The 24,784-nt window shown below is 36.1% G+C and overlaps 1 protein-coding gene across 1 annotated transcript in view; it reads right to left on the reverse strand.

Annotated features, from left to right (window-relative positions):
• Positions 1–552: 552 nt before the first annotated feature.
• Positions 553–24,784, reverse strand: part of LOC126761097 (myb-like protein AA) — a 62,085-nt gene continuing 37,853 nt past the window's right edge. Inside the window, exons 5-10 of the mRNA XM_050477028.1 lie at positions 4,231–6,436; positions 3,615–3,852; positions 3,464–3,547; positions 2,371–2,538; positions 2,058–2,286; positions 553–1,985 (exon numbers count right to left, since the gene is read on the reverse strand). Of these exons, the coding sequence (XP_050332985.1) occupies positions 1,648–1,985; positions 2,058–2,286; positions 2,371–2,538; positions 3,464–3,547; positions 3,615–3,852; positions 4,231–6,436 (3,263 nt within the window). The 3' untranslated portion in view covers positions 553–1,647. The remainder of the gene's footprint in view (positions 1,986–2,057; positions 2,287–2,370; positions 2,539–3,463; positions 3,548–3,614; positions 3,853–4,230; positions 6,437–24,784) is intronic.

Consider the following 24,784-nt stretch of genomic DNA (forward strand, 5'->3'; position numbering starts at 1 on the left):
TAAGATTATTTTCGTTAATATTTTTCAATGGTGACATTGTTTTTAACATTTGTAATAATTGTTTCTTTAGTGCTTTGTAATAATATTTTTCATTATATTTTGAAATAATAATGTTTTTCATTTATATTTTTAATTATTTTTTTATTAATATTTTTTTGTTAATAATTTGAAAGAATATTTTTTTATTTTATTTGGAAATAATAATTCTTTTCATTAATATTTTTAACAATTTTTTTTATTAATATTTAAAAAAATATTTTCATTAATATTTTTTATTAATATTTTGAAGTAAAATTTTATATTAATATTTTTTAATAAGTCGTTAAAAATATTTTTATTATTATTATATTTAATAAGCAATTAATAAACTATATTTTTTTTTTTTGCTTTTTGTTTTAGATTTCATTTGTTGACATTTTTATTTTCTGTAGAAAAAAGGCAATGTATTTTAACTACTTTAATATTTTTGCTTCCACTCAATGAGTTCCACAGTTTGCTACACTACAGAACTAAACTAAATTGATCTTCATTGTTGTATACATTTCATACGTATTTACTTGGTCCAATGGGCACTCAAGCATTTCAATGATGCTAAAAGCGCCGCCGCATTTATTGCATATTTATTTATATTTTATTTACAAAGCAGACATAATTCATTTCATTACATTTTCAACTTCACAAACTGTTTTATTATGACTTATTTCGTTGTTGTTACAGTTGTTGTTTTTGTTTTTGCTATTCATCATTTATTATTTCATAATGGAAATAATTCAATTCCAAAACCATTATTAGTTATTTGCAATGCTTTTTTGTTGTTTGTTTTTTTTTTCTTCTAAACGGTTTTGTATACATGTGTGCAGCGGTTTTATTTAACTAATATTTTTTATATATGTAATTTGTACATGATCCTAGTTTATTTACACGATTTATATGCGCTCAGTTTTTGTTTACATTAATCTACTGCTATATGTATATATATTATATTATATACGCCACCACACATGGTCCACATTGCCTGCTACGGGTACTCTTCACGAGCTAGGCTACAGACGTACTTATCTTTCACAAAATCCACGTCTGCACGCGTCGCAAGCAAAGCAGTCACGCAGGCGCACACTCGCTCACTCTCTCGATGTCCCGCATACCACCAACATTCACCCATACAATTTTTGTTCAAAGGCAACAATCGTTTTTCTTTCTTGTTGTAATATAATGCAAATAAGAGTAATGCTTAAAAAGTTATTATTTACGTGCGTTTATAATTTTTCAAGTGCTAGCCCTAACTGCATGCGTAATATCTAGCATAAACTTAAAAAAACTATATATATTCCTTTACATATGTATATATAAATGTGTATATTACACGGTGTTCTACTTCGAACTATTTTTGCTAGCAGTTGGCTTACATTGCAACGGTTTGTCGCTATAATCCGTTGCCTGTTGCATTTTTGTACGTAATAGTGTCTATACTCTCCACCGGCGACTGATCGTTGCTACTACTGTAATAGTTGTTGTTGTTGTTGTGTGTTTGTATACTCCGTATTGCCGCATGGCACATGCGTGCTCGGATTTTGGCTTGGCCACTTCCTAGTATGTACTGACTCGCAGGCGTGTTTGACACGCCTTACACACTGCGCGCATGCCCATTTACTTGTTGCCATCACGATCGCGGCCACCATGATTACCAGCCGCATTTGTGTGCGCATTGGCTTGGCCACCGGTCGTTGAGTTGTTCTGCTGTGGCATTGTGTCGCAACGCCTGTAATATAATAGGTAAGGCACGCGTGGTGTTTTCGGGTAGAGAACTTCATTTTCGCTGACCGGTTTCACGGAGCTATCATTGTAACGCAGCCAGCTGCTGTAGCCCGTGTGATAGACGTCGGTGATGTAGTGGCCCTTGGTCGCCTCTTTGCCATCATGATAGACAACGGCGAACAGGCGATAGGCGCGCTGTTTCATCGAGTACTTCTTGGAGGCGAGTATTTCTGGCGAGAAAATGAAAGTAATATCGAATTAGTAAACCATAATTAAAGCAGAAATAAGCATGTGACACTCACTTGCGTCGATTTTCAGATCAACTGGGAATTCGACTTTCTTGAGTATCTTCGTGCAGCCATCCGAGCGGTAATCGAACCATTTCAAGTGCAAAATCAAGATTGTTGGCAACTTTTCCAATGTCATTTGCTGCCAAGCTACCACCTCTTGTTTGGTCTTGCTGCCGGTGACACCCTCCAGCTGATCGCGACCGACCAGTATTTCGAGTGCCTCCTTTACCGATGCGGCTTTCTGCATATAAATATATAAAGGAGTAGAAGGAGTTATATAAGTAAATATTTTTGCATCTAAGAAAATCGTAAGATTTTAACTAACCTCAATGTTGAGTTGTAATGTGAAGAATGGTTGTATATCATCGGTAGAGTGTTCTCCTTCGCGTTGTAGTCGCGAACGCAACTCACCACGGAATATATCGCTCAGTGGAGTGCGTCCGAAATCTTGTTGGCGTGTGACGCTGCCTTTATTGCGGTTATTGCAAATCATCTGGAGAAAGAAAACGGTGTGTATGGTGAATATTTAGGATTATGGAAGGCTTTATTAGTTCGAATATACACATGTGATTTAATTTTATATTAGCATTTTATTTAAACTTTTGAATTTTATGCTCAAATGCAGAGAGAAACACGAAAAAGTTTAACTACGGCTGCAGCGAAGCCATAATATCCTTCATTGGCAGTTTTAAAACCAGTTATATACTGTAATGGTCAGATCTGCGCAATATGTGTAGAGATTATAGCTCTGCCTCGGACAATATTTCTATAAAAAATTTCGTGAAGATATCTTGCACAATAAAAAAGTTTTCCATACAAGGACCTAATATCATTCGGTCACGGTCACTTTGTATGGCAGCCATGTGTTATAGTGGTCAAATCTGAACAATTAGTTCGGATATTGTAGAATTGACTTGGAAAATAATTCATGCCAAGTTTGGGGATGATAGCTTGTCAAATAAAAAACTTTTCCATATAAAAACTTATTTTCGATCGATCAGTTTGTATGACAGCTTTATGTTATAGTGGTCCGATATTGGCGGTTCCAAAAAAATGAGCACCATATTGAGCAGAAAACGACGTATACAAAATTTCAGATCGATATCTCAAAAACTAAGGGAATAGTTTGTGTTTAAAGCGGCAGTCGGACATACTGACATGGCTAAATCGACTCAGCTCGTGACGCTGATCATTTAAATACATACATATGCACTTTAAAGGCCACCGACGTTTCCTTCAAGCCTTTACAAACTACTTGGAAAACTTGATATACCCTGTTTAGGGTATAAAGCGTTAATTAACACAATTAAAGTGCTATTCAGATTATCTATTAATACTATTAATATTTCATATATCATAACATACATTTTTGACTTCAAAAATTAATAAATTTAAATTCTAAAAGTCAATTTACATACCTGCCACTCATCGCCATCCTCACTCTCTGAAACTTCATTGCGTCCATTTTGTTCAGCATTTGGTTTGGCAACTAATTTTATAACCTTTAAAAATATGAAAAAGAAATTTAATAAAAACTAAATTTGAATATCACTTTTTCTCAGTACACACCTCCAACATTTCATCATTCAGCTTGTTGAGCACATAGCTCAAGAACTCCTCAGCGTCTTCTTGACGCCCCTCGACATATTCCTCACGGCTATCGACCCATAAGCGATAAATGTCACTGGGTTCAAAGGCCGAATCGCATTGCAGCTCGCTACCCAACTCGTCTTTACCTTTGGGACCTTTATTGGTGCGCAAGCGCATACCAGATGGTAGTGTGGAGAATTGCGATACAAAGGAAATGCTGTGGTGAGAATAAAAAATAAACGATAAATAAATAAGTTAAAACCAAAAATGGCATTATTACAGATTTACTAAAAATTAATGTATTTCTTTTTTTTATTTGTTTGTCTCTGTTCCTTGTGCTAACGGCAACTGGCAGCCGCTTTCACTATGCGATTCAAAGACTACTACAAAATACCCGCAACAGCAGCGCTACACCAAAACGGTTTCACGCGTCATCACATGGCGTTTCGTCAACAATTACTCTGCCATAAATGTAACGCGATCGCATACAATCGTGAACAGAACGCAACCGCTGACTGTTTATGGCATTGCTTATGATATTAATTAAAAGCAAATAAACTAATCGATTGGGGGAAAAATTGGGAATGTGACTTACAGCGCATTGACAGTGGGCGTGCGTACTTCGGACAAAGCCGCCGCCTGCTTGGGTATGGAGCGTATCAGATTGTAGAATGGCGCGCAGCCCAGCAGCGCTTGCAGAATAGAATTAATGTAACAGTAGTTCGAGGGATTGGTGAGACCGCGTGGACGCAGGCTAACTGTGGACAGATCGGTTTTTGACTTTGTGAGGAAATCGGCGAATTTCAGCGTGTATTCGTCTAGATTGGCGCGCGCAGTCGGCGTTGGTGGTTCGGGTTTGACGAGTGCCTTCGCTGCGCTGGGTGCTTGTGGTGGTATACCCTGCGCGGAGGCAGCCGAGTAGGACATAGCGCCTGGCAATACCACGGGCGGTGTGGGATTCACCGGCGCAGGAACAACGCATTCATAAGGCGCTACTTTGGCAACAGGTTTTTTCGATGAAAATGGTGGCGGCAACGCGGGCGAGGAGTTGCTATTCTGTATGTTGGCATTTGTGTTGCTATTGTTGCTGCTGTTGCTGCCAGACTGAGCACCACTGGCACTTGTGGACTGCGCGTTGGCGTTGTTGGTGTCGTTGAATAGACTGGCCCAGGATTGTGTGCTGGGCGCGGTAGTGTTGGTGTTGGCTGTGATTGGTGGCGCCAAATTCATGATTGGCGTTGCGGTGACAGCGGCAGTGGTAGCGGCGGCGGCAGCAGCTGCAGCTTTCTTGCTGCTAGTAAAGCCGGGATATTGTTTGCTGTCAATAACTAACGTTTGCTGTTGTTGTTGTTGTGGCTGGTTTTGTGCTACTTGCGCAGCTGTTTGTTGCTGATGTTGTTGTGCGGCTTGCGCTTGTTGCTGTTGCTGCTGCTGTGCTTGATGTTGTTGTGGAAAATGTTGCGGCGCTGCTGTGGTGCTGGCCGTAGATGTGGCAGCTGACGCGCCTGCGTTGTTCACATTGCTGCTGTTCGTCGCGCTGCTGCCGCTGTTATTGGCATATTGGTTGTAGTTGTTGTATGAGCTATTATTGCCATGGTTCGCATATTTCGGCTGCTCGGCTTGGCTGTTGCGGCGTTCGTTCGCATTGTTGTTGCCGAACTGTGGTGGTGCATTGTTGCCGCTCACCGGCGATGGAGGCATTTTCATGCCGCCAGCATTGCGCATCTGTGGTTGATTATAGTGGCCACCGTGTTGTTGTTGTTGCTGCTGATGTTGTTGGTGGTAGTGCGATTGTTGCTGATAATTATGTCCATGATTGGTATATGTCCTGGTGGAATGACCATATGTTCTATTTTGGTTGTTGCTATTGTTGCTGTTGTTGTAGCTGTTAGGTGTAGCAGTAACCGCCACCGATGCTGTGGACTTTTTACTCGAATTCGTCCAAGACATTGTCTTCGTAGTCTGAATGGCCGAGTCGTTGTTATTGTTGCCATTGTTATTGTTATTATTGTTCGGCGCGTACGATTGATTGTTGTAATCGTATTTACGACGCGATTGATTATTGTTGTAATTTTGCTGTGGCCTACGTTGTTCATATTGATAACTATGATTTTGTTGATGGTGATATTGTTGGTTATGATGTTGTTGTTGTTGATCATAACGATTATAAGATTGTTGCTGATGTTTCGGGTGTGTCTGTTGGTGTGGTTGCTGCTGTTGTTGTTGTTGCTGTTGCTGATGATGATACTTCTGCAAAGGCGGTGAAGTCTGTATCTGTTGTTGTTGTGTCGGCACATTGGTGGCAGTCGAAACACTTGCCACAGCGGTGGCGGCAGGTTGCGCAGCCACTACAGCGGCCACTGTTGGTGCCTGTTGCTGCTGCTGTTGTTGCTGAGGTGCCGCTTGGACAGCTACTGGTGCTGCTGCTGGGGCCACTGTCGCCACAGGCACTTCGGTCGGCTCCTCATTTGGCACATTGTCATCCTGATTGTGATAAACTTCAGTGGCCGCAACGATGACGGGCGGCATGTCAACAACATTTTGTGCATTGAAATGTGCTGACGCTTGTTGTTGAGCTGGCTGCTGTTGTTGCTGCTGCTTTGGCGGTGACTGGATTATTTGCTGTTGTTGCTGCGGTAATGGCAGTTGTTGTTGGTGTTGTTGCGCCTGATAATCCTCGGCAACGATATTTTCGGTGCTCTGGTGTGTGTGAATTTCATTTAAGCTGGTCACAGAACCAACGGCTTGCAACTCGGAAACCTCGTCAGGGGAGCTGTTCTCAACATTGATATTTTCGCTCTCTGGAAGAGTAAACAAAACGAGAAATTTATATTATATATTTGTATCTATATAGGGCAAGTTATAAACTAAGTTTTGCGTTTGTATATACATATGTATATACTATATACATATATTTTATATTATCATCTCTTGTTCGCTTGCGGCGGAAATGTCTGGTGACACAGTTCTCTCACTTTACATGAGAATTTGATATGCTCACAGAAAACCAAACAGAATTCCATATTCCAAGCCTATTGTAGGTGGCCTTAAATTAATTGATTCTCATTAAAATTAGAGAAATTAAATTAATAAAACAAACAAAACCAAAAAATAATAATAATTTAAGAAAAATTAAAAAACAATAAAAAATTATAAAAATAAAATAAAATAAAAAAAATTATAATAAAATAATAATAAAAAAATTATAATAAAAATAAAAAACAAATGAAAAAATATTTAAAAACGTTTATATGAAAATTAAAAAAAAAAAAAATATTTGAAAAATATTAAAAACATTTACATTGAACAAAACAAAAAGAAAAAAATAATATGTAAGAAAAAACGCAAAATATAAAAACTAAAGAATAATTAAAGAATATTGAAATAAATTCCAAAAAGATAATATAATAAAAAGTACTATATAAAAGAAAATTTAAAAAACATATGTATAAAAATAATACACCAAAAATATTAAAAGAACTTGAAAAAATAGATAATTAAAACAATTATAACAAATAAAAAATTAAAAATAATAATTAAAAATAATAATTAATAAAAAAAAATTAAAAAAGAAGAAAGAAAAAAAATTTATAAAAATTAAAACAAAAATATAATAATAAAAGATTGAAAAAATAATAAATTAAAAATAATAAGCGAATTTGAAAAAATTAATTAATAAAAAAATAGTATAATAACAAATGAAAAATTATAAATAAATAAAAAAAAGAAGTAAATAAATAAAAAATATTAAAAACATACTAAATAAATAAATTAAAAAATAATAAATAAATTAAAAAAATAATAACAAAATTAAAAAAATAATAAGAAATAAAAAAAAATAACAAATAAATAAAAAATATTAAAAAATACTAAAAAATAAAGTAAAAAAATAATAGAATAGATACAAAAAATTAAAAAAAATTAATGAATAAAAAAACAATAATAATTAAAAATAATAATAACATAAAATTATAAATAATTATAAAAAAATAACAAATAAAAAATTTTAAAAAAATATTAAATAAACAAATTGAAAAAAAATTATAATAATTAAAATAGAATTAAAAAAAAAATAAAAAAAATTATATAAATAAATACCAAAACAGTAAAAATAAAATTTGTAAATAATAAAATTTCTATGTTTTCGAACTTCCTCCCACTTCGCCGCACTTTTTGCCCACGATCGAAAGATCGGTGTCTCTACTCTAATCAATAGCAATAACACTGAAACTCACGTTGAAAACGAGCAGTTAAAGGTGTTAAATGAACGAGGTTTTAGCACATATACGACAATTCCAGCAGCGTGAAAATTTTCAGCGCCACAACTCAATGAAATATGTAGCAAACGATTTGAGAGCGAAGTTGGTGGAGAAGTGTGTAAATATATGCAGCGCTGAAATTTTTGCATACTCGTGCAATTTTAGTGTCAACATTGAAGTCACAAGACGCCAAGTCAACCAATGCGATTCGAACTGTGGCACTTCTATTTGCCTCTTCGTATCAATGAAACGCGTGGAAGCGAAATGCCAAACATATTCATTTGTGTTTATGGAAAATACCTAGCGCCATTTGATCTCGCATTATTTCACGGTTGTTTACTTTATCGATAATAGAATAAATAGGTAGAATATTGCTAACAAACTTTGAATCGAAAATGCACTAAATAATTTGTTTTAAAAATAGACGATTGATTAGCATTTAAATAAATGGGTAGGTGTTAATAAATAAAGCCAATACATATGTGAAGTAGCTGAGAAACATGTGAATTTAATGTTTTTGATTCCAGCATATGGACGAGTAAGTCCGTTTTACACAGATTTATATGTACATATGTAAGTATGTGAATGTTTATTGTAATAAAAATTATACTAATGATATTCGAGGTAATAAAAAAAACAATAAATTAAAATTACATTAATATTATTTCAATTGTTATATATACATAGCTGTTAAAGTATCTTCCACGATTTACTGATTGCTGAATTTACCAAACCACTTGCTTAAATAGAAAGGAGGTGATCCAAGTATAGCAACTTTTTTATAGCTGTTATTTGGCAGATTACGCGTGAGTCGTGTCAAACTGTCCCGAAACCCGTTTACAAATCGTTCAACTGGGCTCTTGAAAAGTTCCAAGAAGATCCGACGTTTTCGATCAACTCGAAACTCGTGATCTCAGCGACATTTGGTTTCAACAAGACGGCGTCACTTCCCACACATCGCACCAATCAATCGATTTATTGAGAGAACACTTCGGTGAGCAGATAATTTCACGTATTGGGCCGGTCCATTGGTCACCAAGATCGAGTGATATCATACCTTTAGACTTTCTCCTGTGGGGAAATGAAAAGTCTAAGGTCTGTGCGGACAATCCCGCTTCGATTCAGCCCTTGGAGCAAAATAGCACGCTTGTCATTCGCCAGTTACCAGTCGAAATGCTTGAACGAGTAATCGAAAATTGAACTCAATGGATGGACCATCTGAGACGTAACGCAGCCAACATTTGAAAGAGATGATCTTTAAAAAATAAATGCCAATAAATCGATTACTCTAGGTCAAAAAGTTCTTACAAATTTGCTCATATCTCCGGTACTATTTGCCGAATCAACTTCAAGTTTTCGGAGAATATTCTTAGATACATTTCAATTCAATTTATACAAATGCAGAAAACATTTTTTGAAATTTTTTTGAAATTCAAAAATGAATATAACCTCTAAAAGTGAATTACAAAATTTTCAAGAGACAAATATGTAATAGTGAAGACGAAAGTTGTTCGAAGGGAGTTTAATGTCTGATTTAAAATTCATTAAGAAAAAAGTAAAGGGGAAATATTTTAGACGGAAAATTCTTCTTCTTATTTGTAAATATAATAAAGACAGACAATTCCAGATATTTTAGCCTAAAAAAATACGGTATAAGCGAAGGTTTTGAGAATAGAAAATGTTAGAAATCACTAAAATGTGTCCTTAAGACAGTTGAGTGTACATATCTGGTACAACAAGAACAATAACAAATTTTTGATACATCGCATATGTATGTATGTATGAAGCCGAAATTTCAAATGTGATTTCCTAATCGAAAATCAGCTACAAAACCTATTCTAAAATAGGTATATCTTCATTATAAAAAATTATTAGACCCCTGAGAAGAAGATACCATATATGTACAGACATATGTACATATACAAAACTATATACATATGTATATATACAAACATATTAAAAACACTGCAGCTAATCAATAGTTTCTATTTGAAATTAGAATCAACGATGCAACCCTATCAACCATAACAACCAGAAACTTGAGTTGAGAATGCAATTTAATCATCTAGACTTGGTAATATGAAAGTTGTGGCATACGTAACTCATAGTATACTATAGATAAATGTATATACATTCGGGCATGTCGGACGTCACACCAACCGCTAGGCTAGTAGCTAACCCGTTGACTGCAATTGATTTTTTATGATGCTGTTTATTTGACAAGGCAAATTATTATTGAATCAATTAAACATATTGCCTGACTGGCGTAATGACAAATAGGCAATACTCGTATCAGTGGCGGATACTCGTTTTATCAATTATGGCATGTTCGATGACGAGAGAGCGCATTATACGGAGTACATATGTATTTGTATATGTAAATACCTAGAAAATAAGTTTCATTAGTTTTTATATACAAGTAACTGTACATGTATGTATATAGGTATGTATTTACATATAGTATATCACGGGCCAATTGAAAAGACACCGGACACACAGATGGCGCTACTAGAATTACATCCATATGATTTTTAGTTAATGATAATCTTCAATACAATGAAGGAGTATAAAATTGACACCTCAACCATCAAGGATTGGTATGCTAAGTTTAAAAGTGGTGAAATAAGTATCGAAGACGGCGAAAAGTGGACGTTGTTACCGACGAAAAGATCAAAAAAGTCCACAAAATAATTTTGTGTGACCGAAGTTGTTCGAGATAGCAGGCACTCTAAAGATATCAACTGAATGTGTACATCACAACATACACGAATATTTGGATATGAGGAAGCTCTGTGCAAAGTAGGTGCCGCGCGAGCTCACTTCTGATCAAAAATAACGAGTAGTTGGTGATTCCGGGCGGTGTTTGGAAATGTTTAAGCGTAATAAACCCGAGTGTTTGCGTCGATATGTGACAACGCATGAAACATGGATCCATCATTTCAGTCCGAAGTTCAATCGAAATGTTATTCGAGTGGACTGCGCACGATGAACTGGCTCCAACAGTCGGCTGGCAAGGATGCGCATGAAATTGACTAGCTTTAAAAAAGAAGGACCATAAACAGCGACTATTACATAACGTAATAGAATTGTTTGAAGGACCTAGGCGCCAAAAAACGGCCGCACTTGTTTGAAATTAAGCTTCAAATTGCTTCCGTATTCACTGTATTGTCTAGACCTGACCCTCAACGGCTAATTTCTGTTCTCTGATCTTAAAAGAATGCTCGCTGGGAAAAAATTCCGACTTATGTGAGGCCTATTTTGAAGCAAAGAACAAATCGTACTATAAAATGGTACCGAAAAGTTGGAGGCTTACTATACACAGTGCATCAACCTAGAAAAGAAATATGTTGAATAAAAAAAAAAAATTTTCCAAAAAAAAAATTTTTACTATAGCACGACGGGGACTTTTCAATTGAGATCTTATGTGCATAATATTTAGCGCTAATGATAAGCGATTATCAGTAGCAATTCATGTAGATATTCTTGTATCTTTATTGCAATAACACTCAGAACAAAATTGATAAATTACATGAGTGCGTAAACAAGCACACACATACATATATATATACATAGAGTAAGACTTGTAAGGCTAGTATAATAAAAACGTCTGTAAAAATGCTCATGTTCGTGCATTTGTTGATATGTGAAAGCCCACTGAGCGCACTCCCGCCTATCTTATCTGGTCGGTTGAGTGTTTGGTGCGTGCGTTTGGAGTCGACGACGGATGTGTGGTAATAAGCAATAGTAGTTGGTTAAATCATTCGGATCATATGGCTTAGGGGCTGACAGTCTGTCATAATATGATGAGGCAATAGATTTAAGACGATCATAATTACTAGTTTATTTTCGTAATTTATTAATAGTACGTATAAGTATAATATATACCTTCATATATATGTATATATGTATAATATGCATATGTATGTATATACATACATTATAGTCCACCCTATTTCGGAAGTTGGCAGCTACCACAATTTCAAGGTAGTAAAATTTCAATTCGAGTATTTGTTTAGCCAAGAAAAAGTGTGACCAGCGGGTGATAAGCGCAATTTGGCAATGAAGCCAAGCACACAGGTGCATACAAACAAACACAGATAAAAGATAAACTAATCTGAAGAGGCAGCGATATAAGTACATAACATTTAGGTTAATTAACCGACTAGGTTAATGCTGTTTTTGTTGTCTTATTGTAGAAAATATTTGGCAATTCTATTAGAGTCAATAAAATGTTTAAATGCAAATTAAAATGTCATTGTTTAAAATGAAAATAATTAGTTAATTATATGCAATTATTTGAAATCAGTTATTCAGACACACATCACCACATACTCGTATACACTTTATACATATGTACATATGTATATGGATTTCTCTGCAGAATGCTAATGAATTTTAATTTGAAATTTTGCAGTCGAATGAATGTGTGTGTTCTCATGCATGTTGGCACATACATATATGCCAACATGTGTGTATGTTTGTAGCTGCAAACCAAATTTTTGATGACTCGCCATAAAATCGGCAAAATCAATTATTAAATTGATACTGGCGCAAGTACTTATGCATGTACCCACATACATACTTACATATGTCTATGGGCTTTGGCGAATGCATATTTGGCTTGCACTCGAATATTTTATTATATTTTGGAGCATAGTGCTTGTGAACCATATTTCGAATTACGAGGTTGAAACTAAAGGTTCTATAATGAATTATGCATGTTAGTTTTCACTTGAACTTAAATCAAATTATATTATGAAATTAAAAAAAAAAAAAAAACAGAAAAAATTTTAACTTCGGTTGACTGGAAGCTATTGAAGCTACATATAATACCCCTCAAAAATAAAAACATATTCCTTAAAAACTTGATCATTCAGTTTGTATTACAGCTATACGCTATAGTGTTCCGATCTGAACATTTTCTTCTGAGATTACCCATGGCGATATTCTTACACCGATATTCAAAAGCTTCTCACATGCTCGGCAAAAATTATTTCAGACGCCATAAAATTTAAAGAAAACCCGAAACAAGAAAAAACGTTAACTTCGGCTGCACCGAAGCTAATATACCCTTCACAGGTGCATTTCTTTTAGTAACTATGTGTTCAGTTTGTATGGAAGCTATATGCTATAGTAAGCCGATCTGAACAATTTCTTCGGAGATTACATTGTTGCCTTAGAAAATAATCTATACCAAATTTCATGAATATATGTATCTTGTCAAATGTGAAAGTTGTCCATACAAGAACTTGATTCCGATCGTTCAGTTTGTATGGCAGCTATATGCTATAGTTAACCGATCTGAACAATTTCTTGGGAGATTACACTGTTGCCTTAGAAAATAACATATTTTCGTGAATATATCTTGTCAAATGTGAAAGTTGTCCATACAAGAACTTAATTCCGATAGTTCAGTTTGTATGACAGCTATATGCTTTAGTGGGCCGATCTGAACAATTTCTTCGGATATTACATTGTTGCCTCAGAAAATAACATATACCAAATTTCACGAATATATCTTGTCAAATATGAAAGTTGTCCATACAAGAACTTGATTCCGATCGTTCAGTTTGTATGGCAGCTATATGCTATAGTTAACCGATCTGAACAATTTCTTCGCAGATTACATTGTTGTCTTAGAAAATAACATATAACAAATTTCGTGAATATATCTTGTCAAATGTGAAAGTTGTCCATACAAGAACTTGATTCCGATCGTTCAGTTTGTATGGCAGCTATATGCTATAGTTAACCAATCTGAACAATTTCTTCGGAGATTACATTGTTGCCTTAGAAAATAATCTATACCAAATTTCGTGAATATATCTTGTCAAATGTGAAAGTTGTCCATACAAGAACTTGATTCCGATCGTTCAGTTTGTATGGCAGCTATATGCTATAGTTAACCGATCTGAACAATTTCTTGGGAGATTACACTGTTGCCTTAGAAAATAACATATACCAAATTTCGTGAATATATCTTGTCAAATGTGAAAGTTGTCCATACAAGAACTTGATTCCGATCGTTCAGTTTGTATGGCAGCTATATGCTATAGTTAACCGATCTGAACAATTTCTTGGGAGATTACAATGTTGCTTTAGGAAATAACATATACAAAATTTCTTGATTATATCTTGTCAAATGTGAAAGTTGTCCATACAAGAACTTGAATCCGATCGTTCAGTTTGTATGGCAGCTATAAGCTATAGTTAACCGATCTGAACAATTTCTTCGGAGATTACATTGTTGCCTTAGAAAATAACATATACCAAATTTCGTGAATATATCTTGTCAAATGTGAAAGTTGTCCATACAAGAACTTGATTCCGATCGTTCAGTTTGTATGGCAGCTATATGCTATAGTAAACCAATCTGATCAATTTCTTCGGAGAAAGGACTAGTTCGTATATATACAGACAGACGGATGGACAAACGGACGGACAGACAGACAGACTGACATGGCTAAATCGACTCAGCTCAACATACTGATCATTTATATATATACTTTATAGGGTCTCTGACGATTCCTTCTGGGTGTTACAAACTTCGTGACAAACTTAATATACCCTGTTCAGGGTATAAAAAGGAGCGGTAAAAGAAATAATTCTCTTGTAGAAGAACGAAATATCAAGTCGGGCCTTTTGAAATCGGCCAGACAGATAAAAGCTGCTCTAAATCCAGCGAATAGTGATATGACTGTAAGAAGGCTTTTAGAAAGAAACTTAACTGCTCGAAGTCCAAAGAAAAATCCGCTACTTACGAAAAAACATAGAACAATGAACCGAACTCAAAATGTGAAATGACACAAAAGTTATGATTAACTGTAACTAATACATAAATCGTTACGACAACAGTCACGGGCTGGACAGTACTCCTAAAAAGTATAAAGTAGAATCCCATTTGAAGAAGGGGAATATACTGTTCCAACGAGACAATGCACCGTGGTCTTCCCCATCAATTTTTTACATATATATATGTATGGTTACCTGTAATTTCTCTACTGTACTTAGGCCTCAAAAAGTACTCTGAAGCCTAACATAGTTTAAGGCAGTGTACAACAATAATCTCTATAAACGGTGTTTTTTATTTCGAGTAATACAATTTTTTATACCCTGAACAGGGTATATTAAGTTTGTCACGAAGTTTGTAACACCCAGAAGGAATCGTCGGAGACCTTATAAAGTATATATATAAATGATCAGTATGTCGAGCTGAGTCGATTTAGCCATGTCCGTCTGTCTGTCTGTCCGTCTGTCTGTATATATACGAACTAGTCTCTCAGTTTTTAAGATATCGTTTTGAAATTTTGCAAACGTCATTTTTTCTTCAAGAAGCTGCTCATTTGTCGGAACGGCCGATATCGGGCCACTATAACATATAGCTGCCATACAAACTGAACGATCGGAATCAAATACTTGTATGGAAAACTTTCACATTTTACAAGATATATTCACGAAATTTGGTATATGTTATTTTCTAAGGCAACAATATAATCTCCGAAGAAATTGTTCAGATCGGTTAACTATAGCCTATAGCTGCCATACAAACTGAACGATCGGAATCAAGTTCTTGTATGGACAACTTTCACATTTGACAAGATATATTCACGAAATTTGGTATATGTTATTTTCTAAGGCAACAGTGTAATCTCCCAAGAAATTGTTCAGATCGGTTAACTATAGCATATAGCTGCCATACAAACTGAACGATCGGAATCAAGTTCTTGTATGGACAACTTTCACATTTGACAAGATATATTCACGAAATTTGGTATATGTTATTTTCTAAGGCAACAGTGTAATCTCCCAAGAAATTGTTCAGATCGGTTAACTATAGCATATAGCTGCCATACAAACTGAACGATCGGAATCAAGTTCTTGTATGGACAACTTTCACATTTGACAAGATATATTAAAGAAATTTGGTATATGTTATTTTCTAAGGCAACAGTGTAATCTCCCAAGAAATTGTTCAGATCGGTTAACTATAGCATATAGCTGCCATACAAACTGAACGATCGGAATCAAGTTCTTGTATGGACAACTTTCACATTTGACAAGATATATTCACGAAATTTGGTATATGTTATTTTCTAAGGCAACAGTGTAATCTCCCAAGAAATTGTTCAGATCGGTTAACTATAGCATATAGCTGCCATACAAACTGAACGATCGGAATCAAGTTCTTGTATGGACAACTTTCACATTTGACAAGATATATTCACGAAATTTGGTATAGATTATTTTTTAAGGCAACAATGTAATCTCCGAAGAAATTGTTCAGATCGGTTAACTAAAGCATATAGCTGCCATACAAACTGAATGATCGGAATCAAGTTCTTGTATGGAAAACTTTTGCATTTGACAATGTATCTTCACCAAATTTGGTAAAGATTATTTTCTAAGGCAACAATGTAATCTACGAAGAAATTGTTCAGATCGGCTTACTATAGCATATAGCTGCCATACAAACTGAACACATATGTAGTTACTAACAGAAATGCACCTGTGAAGGGTATTTAGCTTCGGTGCAACCGAAGTTAACGTTTTTTCTTGTTTTTGTCTAAAAAGTTGTATGTTTTTTCGCAAAACAATGCCCACTTTTCGGTCTTCTCTAAATTAATTAAATGAGCTTTTTTAATACAGTATCAGGAATTTACTTGTGTGTAGCATATTTTGGCAACAAAGCTGCACGGACAAAAAAAGCCATTTTAGAAGAAAACAAAAGCTCTGACAGGTCCATATAAGTTGCACATGAAAACCAAATCGTTAAAAAGGTTTTTTCTTCGAATAAAATCGTTATTTCGACATCAGAGAGATATCAAATGATATCAACATCTTTTATGGACTAACTCAAAGCATTTTGGTAAAATTTTGAGTATGAAGCGGGTAAATTGCTAGACTCTACTAAAAGGATTAAACCTTTTACAAATTCGACGTCGAGTAAAAGTCGCAAAGACGTGTTTTATCGTATGCAGCGTATCAATGCTGGACTAGTACCAAAAGACCAGTATCTTTTACAAAACCGACTGCGAGTAGAGGTGGCAAATCAGATTCTCGACAACGTAGCTAAGGACCCTGCATTCATCAAACGCATCATGACTGGTGACGAGACGTACATAGGTTTTTTGAATATAACGTCGAAGCTGTCCGACAATCTTCGAATGGCATTCCCAAGACACTAAAAACCATCACAACCGAGGCTTATAATTTGAAATTTGATTAATTGTTGACTTGCTTAAACTGGATCAGAAGAAACCTATTTTCAAGGCGATAATAAAGATTTGTATCTACGCCGCACCAATTTGGTCGCCTGGATGCAGTGAAACGTCAACTTGTCAGAACACTGCACTCCGGACTACAACGGGATGCCTCGTGATGTCTCCCATCGTACACTTACACAGTGAGGCCCGTATGCTTCCAGTTAAGGAGCATAATCAACTCCTGTCCAAGCAGTTTTTGCTGGGGTGCTTTCGCAGAAATCGGTCACCTGTTTGGAGCGGAACCGCCTCCTAGAAACATCAAGAGGTCCTTCCTCAACTACGTCGACGACATAAAACAATACGCCGACCAGACTTTGGACGCAACTAACTTCAGACATGACATGACAGTGGAATCATCAACACCTTCACGGAATACCTTTCAGTGAATGGCGTACTTAGAGTCAAACCACCACCCGTTGCAGACCAGGAGCTCGAGTTGCCGCGAGAATCGAGAGTGACCCTTTCCCAGCTTCATACTGGATACTGTAGCAGGTTAAATTCCTACTTATCCAGAATCGATCCAGACATATCGAGCATGTGTCCAGCGTACAAAGAGTCCCCACATGACACCGACACCTTTTTCCCTATGGTCTGACTCCATCGAAACAGCACGTTTCCGGCGCCTACCGTTGGATGGCCTCGAAAACAACTTATCTAATCCTTGCCATCCTAACGTGGATTAGATACCTTCTACAGCAACAACAACATTTGTATTAAAATATATCAGTGCCAGTGTATCCCGTAATCGATTTAGAAAACTATCTATTAATTTTGATCTCAATCCCTCAGAATCAAGTTAAGAAACTTAAAAGCTCGGTATTTCTTAGACAATACGAAAACAACATTGGAATATATCAAACAAAATTTCATGATTTAAGTTATATTAATCTTTAAGTGAATTAAACAATGAATCAATTATTAATAAAAATGTGTTGTCAATAAAGCAGAAATGCAATAGTTTAAATTACGAAAACCCCACTTTATGGAGCTTGACAGTTTATTATCAACGATTTACTTCTTACACAAATATTATCTTTAACCCAACTATATATACGCAATGCTCCAATAACTACTAGCTGTTGATATTATAGCATGTATGTAAGTATATTTATATAGTACGAGTATATGTTAGTATGCATTTATTATCGCCTGAACGCTTGAGACTTGGACTTAATCACCCATATAATTTTATTGAAAAACAAGAATTACACACTCTCTCTCTACTACTATTCTATAAAACTTTATAATGTTTTTCCTTTTAGCACGCGTACAACTGTTATTGTTCCAAGTGCTGTGGTTGTATGTGTGCGCGTAAGCAACAATAATTAAGCGACAACAATAGCGCTGTGTACAAAGTCTATTACGTAATCTGCTGTTATTGCTCTAAATAAAATTATGACTTTTTGATACGCTTCACTCAATTCCTGGTACAGTTGACTGTCGTCGGGCATATTATGTGTGATTTCTGGTAGCCAAACAATTACAAATTGTCGACGAGGAAGAAATTTTCAGCAATTCTCAAGAGTCTAGTGTCTTGACGCCAGCATTCAAAATTCAGAAACCCAAGAACCCCATATATATAGTATTTGTATGTTTGTGTGTCGGCATGTTAATTACCCACTGTTGTAGAAACTGGAGTGCTTCAAGTGTCACATGTCGATTGTTGTACAAATTTTAGTTATCAACTAAAGTTAAATTGGCGGTTTTGCGATAATTTCACTTAGTAGTGGCGTCGACAATGTTTTTCTTTCGATAATTTCAAGGTATTGTAAACATTTAAATGGGTTTTATGGCCGCATGTACGCATGTACATACATATGTATATAAGTTGTGTTCACTGGATTTTAACAACACTTGGCACGTACCTTGCTCAAGTATTTATTAACTGTCTTTTTTTTTCTTTTTTTTTTCTTTTCAAATATTTCTTGACATGAATTTTTATAGATGCTCGTAAAGTCGGAGCTTCAAAATTCGCGCAGAATAAAGTGAAATATATCGAACTCAATATTTTTGTAGGTATGGATGTGTTGATACACATTCATATGGAGTTATGTATATCAAGTTGTGAATTTGAATTTGATTTTTTGACTTTGATTGAGACTAAAAAGCAATCGGAAACTGTAATCAAATTACAATGTTGAAAAAGGTGATTCAGTTTTAATCAAAAACACATGCCTACGTGTGATACAAAGTCTCCGAAGACGGTCGAGAGATCGTTGATGTTATGCCTCGTTCTGGACGACCTCCGAACTATTCAGCTGATGAAAATATTAAAAACAAAATGTAGGATATGGTGCTTGAAAATCGTCAGACAAGTGTTAGAGAGATGCAAGAGAGCTCGACATCTCTCACGAGACCGTTCGAATGATTTTGGTGAACATTTTAGATATGAGAAGCGTTCTTGTTCGACACATCCCGACAAAGCTGATTTTTTTTTTCAAAAAGAGTATGTAGTTTTGGAGATATATGCGTATTTATAAGAATTTGTTAACTTATTGCTTTAATTTTTTTCATTTCAGAGACATTTGTATATACATACATAGGTATTTTGCAGATCCGGCTTCCTAACTGGTTCGGCCGGAACTGAAACTTTAAACGCGCTTTACACGAAACTATCTTTTTCAAAACGATACTAACGATTTCTCAGGTTCTAATTCAAATTGTCAAAATGCAAATTTGTTAAAGAAAATATGATTTATTTATGAAGCTGCCTTTTTGTCCAAAATTAAAACTTTGACTAGTTCTCCGATCACAACTATATATAAGTATAGGTTAGGTTAGGTTAGATCATAGGGTCACCCAAAAAAACAAAATCTAAAGTATATCACCTCATGAGATCAACGATAAGTCATCAAAATTTATTATGAGTTCCTAACACTTCGCTAGGTTCTCCAAAGGTGTGTCTACCGAGATATTTCAATCTCAGTCAGGCAATAGCCGGATAACAGAGGAGAAAGTGATTAAGTAGAAGATTCCACCGTGCCTTCCTTCAAAAAGCTTTGGCAAAGAGTGTCTTGACAAAATATTCAGTCACCGTCATAGTGTGCAGTCAGGACACCTACCATTGTGGCAAGATTGACTTTGCTAAGCGCGAGTTGGTCGGAGGACATCTAACGGTTCATTTTGAGCCAGCGCTTGCCGAGATCATTCGAGGTACATAAGACCTATGCTAGAACACAAGAAGACGGCAGAAAAACTCGCTTGCAATCGAACAAAATTGGAGTAAGGATGTCCTCCCTAGCATGCTCATCTTTGCAGTTTCCGGCGATTCCGCAATAAACAGGCACCCATACAAGTCTAATATGGAAATTGCTAATTAGGGCATGCTCTCCTTGACTACTTTTGAGCGCATTGTCAGCGAGCTCAAAGCCAGTATAGCTGCTCGGCTATCGGAGTGAATGAACCCCTATCAGAAGAAGGCTGATCTTCGGAGTAGTATATCTACCGGTACAGTGGTCTGATAGCCGGACATTAGACTTTATGGAGAGCTCCCGACAGAAATCACCACCTTCTACCTTGCCCTCTTAACTTCGATCCAATCCGTTAAAATGCACCTCTACTCCAACATGTGTGTGAGCAGAGAAAGAACTCCCAGGAGAAGGTTTCGCAATGCAGTGATCTAGATTGGAACAGTGGAGAATTTCCTTCTGTTCATGCTCGGGCACCCCTAATATAATAAGCTTTTTTAAGTACTATAGCAGACTTCGCCGCCAAGTACTTACCAGCGATGTCTATAGGCATTCAGCGCCATATATAGTAATAATACCATTTTTAAGTTTTTGAATTTGAATTAATTGTAGGCAGAAAAATTCTCTTCAATGCGAGAAACCTTTTTTGGAGGTCCTCGTGGAGATCGACTAAGGGATCAAGGTAACTCAAAATCGCTAATTAAATTAGTTTTTTTCAAGCGATTGATATTAATTATTATTTTTATTCATAAATTTGACTTGATACTGCAGGTGTCGCTCTGCAAAGCCACAGCTGGCACACTCCCAGTGAAGAGTGAAATAATGTGCCTGCAATCTATTTTTGGCTTAATTCTATTTTCGAACTTCCATAAAAACTTCATAATTGAAATTGTCAGCATCTAAGTTTTTGTTGCCAAAAATAGCACAAAAATCCGAAATTCATTAAAAAGTAACCACTGTCATATGACGAGCCACGGGCACACCCACTTTCCACATACTAAATATGGTCATATGAATGGGTTATATGTATGTACACACCACGCCACACCACCCCAAACATTAGTTCTATGTTAATTAAATTTCAATTAGTCAAATCTGAATGCTATCGCCGTTAATCGGTTAGCGATAAGCGTGAGTTAGACGTAAGTGTGTGTGTGGGTGGGGAAAGAGCACAACTTTAGTAAAAGTGTTTAAAAAAGTACAGCAAAAGCAACAAAATGTACATAAAGGTTTGCGAATTATTTGCTGATTTTCACAAAAGTGTTAATTGTTAACTGTAGCAAGCAAATGCAGAAAAGCCGCTCAGAAGACCTGTTAAAAGTGTTTTGCTTTAAATATTGACCGAGCACGTGGCACAGTCTATTAATGCCTATATTTATAGATTTGTTTGCTATTGGCATATGCTTACGTCAATTTGTATTTACTAATTTTCTCAACTTCAGTAATTACATATTAGTTTTATTTTTTATTACTTTAATAAGCATATTTTTATTTTTAATTTTGTTTTTGTTACTTTTTTATTTTTATTTTTATTTTTATTTTTTGTTTCTTCTTATTTTTTTACACCGCTTTTATTCTGTTATGAATTAATACATTAATTACTTGTTTTCAATGTTTCTATTTTTTGGTAATTTTTTTTTTATTTATTATTCCTAATTTTTATAAAAAAAATCCAAAAAAAAATACTTTTCACGCATCTTTTTCACTAATTAAAAATTATTTTTAATTTTGTTTTTGTAATTATTTTATTTAACAACTTTACATTGGAGGATGGAGCCATGTGAAGAAGTTCATATGTACAAGTGAGAAAAGTTCTCTGAGCGCCATTCGCTTAGAAGTTGTCAGAACGATTATTTTAAAGTTGGCTCAAGCAGCTCATGACTCCCGGTCTTAGACTAAGTATCCTCTAAGTCTTCAAAAAAACATCCGTTGAAAGGCGAGTCATCCCTCCCCAAGGTTGTGCGCTGGGTTTGGGACCCGCCGCGTGAAAAAAACATCCCCAATGAAAAGGATACAACAGTCTCGAATCAGAGACCCCCCTTTTCATGACGACCTTGGCAAACGCATTAAGGATTACGATCGATGAGCACCTGGAATGTTCGGTCCCTTAATTGGGAGGTTGTCGCTGCCCAGCTGATTGATGTCGTTAGAGTGAAGGCTGACATCACCGCCGTCCAAGAAGTGCGATGGACGAGACAAGGACTGAGACGAGTGGGTCCTTGTAGCATTTACTACACTGGTCATAGTACAAATTCGGTGTGGGATTCGTGGTGAAGAGAGGCTTCTGGCATTCATCCCGGTGGATGAACGTCTCGCCACCATCCACATCAAAGCGAAGTTCTTCAACATATCGCTGATTTACGCCCACCCCCCGACAGGAGAGAAGGACGCTGTGACCATAGATGTCTTCGATGAGCGCTTGTATCGCACCTGAGAGCTTCCCCCACCACGATGTCAAAATTATGCTTGGCGACCTTAACACGAGGATGGGCAAAGTAGGTATCTTTGGAAAAACGGTTGGTAAATTCAGCCTCCATGATAAAACATCCACAAATGGATTGAGGCTGATCGACTTCGACGGGGCCGGAAATATTGTTATATATAGTACTAAATTCCAGCATAGAAAAATGTATCAAGCAACCTGGCTGTCTCCGGATCGAAAAGCCACCAACCAAATCGATCATGTTGTGCTAGACGGAAAACACGTCTCCAGTATTTTCGATGAGCGTCCGCTCCGAAGTCCTAACATCAACTCGGACTACTATCTTGTTGCAGCCAAGATACGCACCCGCCTCTGTGCAGCAAAAACCTCACGTCAACCAACGCAAGGAAGCTTCGACGTCGAGAAGCTGCAAACAAAACAGACGATTTTCTCGACTTGCACTCCTGTACTCTGAGAGCACTCGTCGGCACCTTGGTTTTATGGAACTGTGGAACATTTCAAGCCCCTCAGTACAGCAGCAAATGAACACATTGGTTTTCGGTAAGAGGCAAAAGAACAGCTGGTACGACGAGGACCGCAGTGTCGCAGCGGAGAGAAAACAGACTGTCTACCTCGCAACACTACAATCGACCACAACACGTGCGGGATGATGGGTTAGATATCGAAACCTGAAGATTCCCTCTTCGAGACGCATTTGCAGACAAAAAAGAGAGAGCTTGAAATGCGTAAGTACGAAGAACTTGACAAGCTGGCCGACAGGGGTAATACTCGAAAATTCTACGAAAAGATGGGTCGACTAACAGAAGGTTTCAAGACCGTAGCATACTCTTGTAGAACCCCCAGAGGTGATCTAGTGATTGATGGCCAGAGCATACTGAAATTATGGAGGGAGGAACACTTCCCCAACCCGCTGAATGTCAGTGAAAGCTTAACACCAGGAGATGGCGCACCCGATTCCCCAATCGTTGACGATTGGATTAATTTAGGTTTCTAAAGTTATAAGTAGTGGCTTGGTTAGAAATGAGTATACAAATACAAACTCCATGTAAATTTGTAATAATTACAACAAACTGGTTTTTGTGCTTTCACACATACACACATATCAATATACAGATACATATATTAACATACATATGAGCATTTATGTCATTTTTAATTAAAAACAGAGAGGCGTTTGCGTGATCACTGGTCACTAGGGCACTTTGTGTGTTCATTTCAAATTCACATACATATAATTTTAACTATATATACATACATATGAATATGTACATATGTTTGCATGTGGTTCGATATAAATATGCCAACTTTTTTCTTACTGTCGCTTTATTATTTCTGAGTTGAAATTAATTTGCTCGCAACATATCGTTTTATTATCAGCCCCACAAGCGCGGGCAGTCATAAAACAACAACAACAACAGGGGCGAGTGTATAGCAAAGTGCTTGAGTAAGAGTTTACACTCATTTCATTTGGTATTTTTGTGGAAAACAATTCAATGCTCGAATTGATCTTCTGTTTCCAAGTGTCAATTAGCTTTTCGTAGATGTACAAATGTACATATGTAGATATGTACCAATGTATGTCGTGTGCTCCATATTCCGACAACACCGCAAGCTTCACCACAAACAAGCCGCAAATTATATTTTTTTTTTTACTCTCGATATGTAAATATATGTACATACATATGTATATAGTGTAATGTATATACAGTATGTATATGAATTTGCACATATCTAAATATATTTCTATATCTATTTGCATATAATATTTACACTTATTTATTCAGTGTTCTTTTTATACTCTCGCAACAATGTTGCTAAGGAGATATTATAGTTTTGTTCACATAACGGTTGTTTGTAAGTCCTAAAACTAAAAGAGTCGGATATAGGGTTATATATACCAAAGTGATCAAGGTGACGAGTAGAGTCGAAATCCGGATGTCTGTCTGTCCGTCCGTCCGTCTGTCCGTCCGTCCGTCCGTGCAAGCTGTAACTTGAG

This window comes from Bactrocera neohumeralis, chromosome 6, assembly GCF_024586455.1.
Source record: "Bactrocera neohumeralis isolate Rockhampton chromosome 6, APGP_CSIRO_Bneo_wtdbg2-racon-allhic-juicebox.fasta_v2, whole genome shotgun sequence".
NCBI lineage: Eukaryota > Metazoa > Arthropoda > Insecta > Diptera > Tephritidae > Bactrocera > Bactrocera neohumeralis.